Consider the following 7,164-nt stretch of genomic DNA (forward strand, 5'->3'; position numbering starts at 1 on the left):
CCCCCCACCCAATCCAGCCTTCAGGAGGCTGGGCTGAGAGGCTGAGGTCACGGGAGTATTCTCTGAGGAGGAGATCCAGTGTCCTGGAGGGAGGGGCCCCTCCCCAGTCCCTTTCGTCCTGACTAGGGTGGTCCTCTTGCAGGTCCATCAGTAGCTCTTGAGCCTGCCAGCAAGTGTGTGAACTCGTGAGTGTGAATCTGACTCGTGAGTGTGAACTTGTCCTCCCCACAGCTGAACTAAGTCACAGCCTCTGTGTGCCGGACGTAGGGTTATATCAGCAGTAATGACAACGGCTAACTTGTCTCTGCTGTCTCTCGGTGTGCTCAGCACTGCCACCAACATAATCACACACCAAGCCTGGTGCGGTTGCTTTGGTCTGTTATTAATCCTATTTGATAGAAAAAAAAAAAATCTTATAATACATGGAAATTGGAACTGGAACCCATGCTCATTCTGAACACTGTCGCTTCTTTAATTACTCAGCATAAAAGCTAACATTCAGTGATGACGCGCCATGTCCAAGCAATGGGCTGAATGCAGCCCTGGCCTTGTCTAATTCAACCCTCATCTCAAGAAGGAACTGAGGCTGAGCACGTTTAAGAAACTGAAATGGTAAAACTGGCACTTGAAACCAGAGCTTTATGTCTCGGGAGTTTGGGACCTGACTTCCATGCTACATCTGTCTGGGAAAAAAAATTTGAAAATTTGTTGGCACCTTCTTTTCTCTACGTGTTAGTTAGGCTAAAACCAGGTTTTGCTGGAGTAACAAATAAACTGCAAAATATCAAGGTTTAATATGACGAAGCAGAGCAGACGGCCCCTTCCCTCTGGCAGATATGCCGTCAGAGGCATGTGGACTCTCAGATCACTGTGAGAGCAGGAGGATCATAAGGGTTATTAAAGGCCAGGCCTGAAAATGGCTTACCTCGCTCCCAACCACCTGCCAAAGGCCAGACTCAGTAACGTGCTGCAGAGCCTAACTTCAAGGAGTACCAGGAAATAGAGCCTTCCTGGATCCCCAGGAAGAGAAAGCAGTAAACATGGTGCTCTCTGCTTCGGTATCTCCTTTTTGATGGCTGTTCTGCTCCACAGCCCTTCACCCATGCCCACCTACAGCTCCACGCAGCCTTCCCTCTGTGTTCCTTCTCACAAAATCTTGTTCTCGGCAAGTTACCAATCAATCTCTCAGAGGTATTAATAGATAACACACTCTGGAGTTTCTCCTCTTGAGTATTTGCTTTTTAATCAAGCGCTAAGACTAAAAGGCCTGAAATAGCCGAAGGAATGACTATATAATGGTTAAAGTTGAGACCCAATAACAGGCAAGACTGGATGTTTGAGGGACGGACACCTTACCTGCCCTGGCCTGCCTCAAGCAAGCTTCAGATGAAGGGGTCTGAGTCCCGCTCCTCTTCCCTCACTCTCTCCACCTCTGGTCTTGGCTGGCAGGATATTAGGCTACTGGGCTTGGATAGAGCCCGTTTCCCATCAAGGTGATAAGTGGAGGCTGATAAAAGGGGGCTTGTCATTCAGCCAAAATACCAGTCCCAGAGCAACCTATGCAGAGCTTCCCTTACTGCTTATGCTTCGCACCCCCCACTGCCAGGTCCCACTGTTGTTTTAGAAGCAGGCCACCAAGAATTAGCTGTGGCAGTACCCAATGCAAGGATTTGGGGGCGGGGGGCAACCCCCAGGCAGCTCCTCTTCCATGTTCTTGGGAAGACTGACATGCTGTGATTAGGAACTTATTGACCCAATCTCCATCCAAGGCAGATGGACAGACCCCTCTTCACCTAGACGCAACCCCTGGGGTCCAGCATTGGTGAGGCTCCGAGCAAGGCCAAGGCCATTACCCTGTTGACCGAGGACTGCTTATGTTCAAGAGACCCATCCCTTCTGCTGCTTCCCCACCCACTTCCCCTGGGGTGCTCTGGTACCTTTAGAAACAAAGCACATCTGGTCCTTTTTTTTGTTCCTGAAACTCTACATCCCATCAGATGCCTATACAGATACACACACATGTACACACGCGAATGTAGACACGTACACAGATGTTCTCAGATACATACTGGTATGTATACACACTCCCAAACATACTAGCCAAAGACACACAGGTTCACACACATGCATGAACGTAGAGATTCAGGTGTATAAAGATGCAAAGCTACACAACATACACATTCACAGGTGTACAGACATACAGACCCATCCATAAATACTCAGAGATATATATAATGTACACACACTCAAACAACACACAAATACACTGACACACAGATTTGTGCACATTTACATACGCAGAGTCACATATATGCAGATATACATGTGTGAACAGACTGACTCATATACACATCATGATACATATACACACATGCACATGTGCACCCACGGAAATACTTGTACATTCTCCCCGTGCCCCATGTGGAACTGCACCCCAAGAAGTATATCTGTCTGTCTCCTACAACTCAGGGCTCTCTGTCCTCTGAATACCCAGTCTCAGGTAGAGCTTCCTGAGACTTCAGATCTCCAGATCCTTCCTGGACCTCAGCACCCCACCTGGAACACAGCAGGAACAGTGTCCTCTTCCAATGTCCCCAGGGTCTGAGAAAGTGGAGTGAAGGAGAGAAGCAGAGGCTGGGGGCTGTGGAACTGGGATGGGAGCCTAACTGCTCCCAGATGCTCTGGCTTGGGCCCCCGAGGCTGTCCTTGTGAGAGGTCGCTCCCTCTTGAGAAGGTAGCCCCACCCAGGGAGGTAGACAGGCTGGGGATTGGGGAGATGGAGAAGGATTGGGAAGGGACAGCCACCTTCCTGGGAATGGAGTGAGGGACACAACTCAGAAGAAGTTGAGGTCTTTGAACTCAACCGCAGGTGGCTGGAAGAATGGAAAATAAAGGCCAGTACCAGAGGCCAAAAGCACACGGGGCTTAGAGGAGCAGGCTGTGCCCAGACGAGACTCTCTGCCCTCCCGTGTGCGGTGACCCCGGGTGGGACCTCGTTACTGTTAAAGAAAAGAAACAAAGGCCCCAAATGGAGTCGCTTGTGCTAAGCCCACCCAAACCAAGCCTTAACACCTCACCTCATTGTAGTTTTGGCCTCTCCCAGGAATATCCCCTTTAACCAGTCAATCTGTAGTTACCTGCTAACAGGTAATCCTCTGGATAGACCCCTTCCATCCACCAAAGGCAGGTGACCTCACCTGAAACAACCCACTTTTGCTTGAAACTTTTTTTCCCGCCCCACTCTGCCTGTAAAAGCCTCCATTTCCACAGCTCCTCCGTGTTTGCTGGAAAGGACATTGCCTGATTCAGGCATTGTTGAAAAAGCCAATTTGACCTTTAAGTTGACTCAGTTGGATTTTGTTTTTAACACCCCTCCGCTCCGATTCTTCAATCAGTGACATCACCTCCGTTTTGGAAAGAGGCCCCACACCCACCCCATCCCACACCCCAGTACTGAATCCAAATGAAGCAAGGGGGCCAGGTGTCCACGCCCCACCAAATGAGGTTTACCCCCAAGGGGGAGGAGCAACACACACACATACACACACACACACACACACACACACACACACACACACACACACCAGGACTAACAAGCATCCTGGGAGGACACCTGGTCGGTGCTCCGCCCCCAGATGGGCGTGGCCCCCCGGGGAGTGAGCGCTTCCAGGGCTTTCCAACCCGGGGGAGTCGTCCAAAGTGAGCAACGAAGACACAAGAGGCAGCACTGCAGTGGGAAGTCTGTCTTTATGACCAGAAGGGGCTTGCAAGAGGAGCCCAGCGCCCAGGGTGGGTCAGGGGCAGCCAGGAGGAGGTGGGCGGAAGCGGCGACAAGGCGGGGTGTCCGTGGCACTGGCTTAGAAGGAGCAGACGAAGGGCAGCTGCCTGTGGCATGAGATTCGTTGCCAGTAACCCGCTAGCAGTGGAGAACAGAGTGATGTCAGCCACCGGTCTGCGTGTGGCCTGTGCCCCCCCTTCCCCCCCTCAGGCACCTCGTGCATCTTCTCCGCCTGTCACCAGTTGTCATGGGCTGTCCGCCATTTGCTCATGTGACTGAGCTTTTCGCCCCAGCGAGGCAGTGTGCTAAACGCTTTGTAGGGACTCGAGGTTAATCCTCGCAATGACTCCCAGAGAGGGGTGCTGTCATCTCACCTGAGTCCCAGGTGAGGAAACTGAGGCTGGGCAGGGTGACCACTTGCCTGTGTCTCAGCTGGCAAGTGGCCGAGCTGGGATGCGCATGGTGGCAGTCTTACTCCAGCACATATGGTCCTAGCCACTGCACTAAGCTCCTCCACATCTGGCACCCATGCTGTTCCAAGCTGGTGAGGTTTTTTTGTCAGCCATTCCTATTTCCCACACCTTTCCCTGGCCCCTCATCCACACCTTACAGTCACATCTGTTACTCTCACCTGTCACATCAATTACTTCTTCATAGCAGAGGAAGGGAAGGGGCCCCCCAGGCCCCGAGCCTAGTCTGTGAGGATAGAGAGCCCCCACCCAGCCCCCACACTGGGCACACCCTCACCCTACATCTCAGCCCTCCTCGCAGATGGGACGTTGAGTCTCCATTTGGGGGGGCGGGTGGTGTGAGTTTGGGGAGGTGTGTTCATGCAGCCCAGGAGGGCAGTATGTGAGAGTCTACATTGCCGCCCCTTCCCACTTCCCCGTGCAGCCCCCTCACCTCTGGTGCATAGGGCCACACAATGGCCTCCCCCATTCTGGGGCTGTCCTGGGGCCCATACTCCAAAATTCCAGCAGGTCCCATCAGTCCAGTATGCCCTCCCGCACTGGAACTGAAAAAGGGATAGGCCAGGTCAGAGGGCAGAGGTCCAGGAAACACGGATTCAGGGCCACCAAAGAATGCCAACCAACCCAGTATTTCTTTCTGGACACTGCCCACCCAGCTTGGAGCCAGATACCCTTGAGACCCATCCATCCCCACGCGTTTTCAGGCAATGACAGGAAAAGAGCAACCGTCACTCCAGCCATCACACAGAATAGGCTTCTCAAACTTTTCTGTGCGCACGAATCCGGGGATCTTGTTTAAATGCAGATTCTGATTCAGGAGATCTCTGTCGTGGCCCAAGATCGTGCATTTCTAACCAACTCCCAGGTGTTGCTGACACTGCTTGGTCCATGGACCACACTTGAGTAGCAAATATAATGGCCTGGATTCAGCCACAATCCCAGAGCCACTGTGAGAGAAGGACCCCATTTTGTACCTGAGGAAACTGAAGCTCCAAGGAAGCCACAGGCATTCAGCGAGGCAAGTGACCAAGCTGGACACAGAACCTATCTCGTGACTGCAGCGGTGTGCTGGTAAAAGTTCAACAACCAGCTCTGGGGGACAGCAAGAAGGCAGAGGGCGGGAGGAACCCTGATTTGTAACAACTGCCGATTTCCTTGGTGTAAATACATCCGCTGGTGGTAGACTGCACGCTACCAGCATGAGGTCACTGAACGTGGAGTTGGGAAGAGACGCACACAGCCATGCGTTCTGCGGAGCCAGCACGAGCCAAGCTCCATCACCCCCCGCAACTGCTGGAGGGAGGTTAATACCAGCAGGTGCTCCCTCGAGGCAATCGAGGCCATCGGAGAGACCTCTCCCTGTACCTGGGAGTTGGCCCGTCACTTACCCAGCCTCCAATCCAGACCTGGGGTTGATTGAGAAAACTGATCAATCTCTGGATGTAACTGTTGATGCTGAAGTTGTGGATGGAGACCAGGTTGCCTCTGTAGCATCTCCTGCAGGTTGTCTGCGCAGGGAAGAAGAGGTGGAGTAGAGAATTCACTGTTCTTTCTCAGGTCCCTGCGTCTCCAGCAGAGCCCTCACCTACCCCTCGTCAGGCCGGAAATCAGGGATCGACTTGGCCCTGTCAGTCCTATCTCTTGCTCCTTTATCTGTCATCAGGAACTTCTTGCAGGAAACAATAATAATGCTCCGAATAATCATAGCCACCATTTGTTGAGAGTTTACAATGACCCGGAGACTATTCCGAATACTTTCTGTGTTGTTATCTCATTTAATCCTCACCACAACCCTAAGAGGCAGGTACTATATATCTCCATTTTATAAATGAAGATGCTGAAGCTCTGAAGGTGAATCGACTTACCCAGGTAACACAGGCGGAACCAGGATTTAACAGAGGATTTAACCAAAAGCCTTTTGTCCACATCAGTGATTCTCAAAGTGCTGTCTCCAGACCAAATAACGTTATCATCCCCTGGTGATTTCTTACACATGCAAACTCTAAGCTACCGCCACCCCCTCTCTACCCAGATTTGCTAAACCAGAAATCTAGGTTTTAATAAGACCTCTAGGAGATTCCGATGCGCACTAGGCTTTGAGAAACAGTCGCCTAAATGTATAGGGAATAGAAGGTTGAGTCCACGCTCCTCTCCTCCCCCCAGTCCTCCCTCGGCAGTAGCCTCCCTGCCACTTACCTGAGCGTTTCTAAACTTCCTGGGGTGCCGCACCAACAGGTACCGGCAGGTCTTGCACTCGGGACCGCCCGACATTTTAACCGTGTCTTCTTCCCTGGGGCACTGCAAGTCCTCGTCTAGGGCACCTGGGTCCGACTCCACGGCCTCCTCCTCCTCAAAGTCTTTTTGACAGCCAAAAGCCTCGACCTCCACTCCCTCTGACTGAATCACATTCTCGGTCAGGGCCAACTCTCCCTGTTGCTCCCCTGAACCTTCCAGGCCCTGGCTCAGGTCTGGCTGTGTCTCTCGGGTGTCCAGTTGAGGGGCATCGATCTCTGGGAGGAAGAGGTAACCTGCCATCAGGTTAGGTTCTCCCTTCTTCCAGGACCAAGGAGAGATCTGATGGCCCCACCCCAGCCAGGACTGGAAGGATATCCTTGGTTTGGGGTGAGGTGAAAAGTCACACCAATGGATGAGAACCCGATGCTAGCTGACACGCCCTGTGTGTGTTCTAGGGGTGGGGAGAAGCTCCTCTGAGAAGCCCCTCGTCTGCACAGGTGGGTGGTCTTTCCTTGTGAAGAAGCCCTACCCAACGGAATGTTCAGGTCAGAATCCAGGAGACAGTCTTGTCGGAGCTGAGCTGGATTAGCTGGGAGGCTGAGACCCTGGCCCCGTGGGAGCCGAAAAAGGCCGCAGCAAAAAGGGAACAAGGTAAAGCTGGGCGAGGGGAGGAGAGAACTC

General features: G+C 52.4%; 1 protein-coding gene across 1 annotated transcript; it reads right to left on the reverse strand.

The window, feature by feature from the left end:
- Positions 1 to 3,739: 3,739 nt before the first annotated feature.
- Positions 3,740 to 6,783, reverse strand: LOC102890210 (proteoglycan 3). The gene is made up of 4 exons (XM_006906015.1): positions 6,445 to 6,783; positions 5,637 to 5,756; positions 4,682 to 4,793; positions 3,740 to 3,916 (listed from the first exon to the last, which is right to left on the reverse strand). The coding sequence occupies exons 1-4, from the start codon at positions 6,781 to 6,783 to the stop codon at positions 3,858 to 3,860; spliced, it is 630 nt and encodes a 209-aa protein (XP_006906077.1). The 3' UTR covers positions 3,740 to 3,857.
- Between the last annotated feature and the right edge of the window lie 381 nt (positions 6,784 to 7,164).

This window comes from Pteropus alecto, unplaced genomic scaffold (genome assembly GCF_000325575.1).
Source record: "Pteropus alecto unplaced genomic scaffold, ASM32557v1 scaffold91, whole genome shotgun sequence".
NCBI lineage: Eukaryota > Metazoa > Chordata > Mammalia > Chiroptera > Pteropodidae > Pteropus > Pteropus alecto.

Coding starts and splice junctions, on each gene's coding strand:
- LOC102890210 (XM_006906015.1), bottom strand. CDS start 6,783: ATGGCAGGTTACCTCTTCCTCCCAGAGATCGATGCCCCTCAACTGGAC. Junction 5,757..6,444: donor GGAAGTTTAGAAACGCTCAG/GTAAGTGGCAGG, acceptor TTCCCTGCGCAG/ACAACCTGCAGGAGATGCTA. Junction 4,794..5,636: donor AGGTCTGGATTGGAGGCTGG/GTAAGTGACGGG, acceptor TCCCTTTTTCAG/TTCCAGTGCGGGAGGGCATA.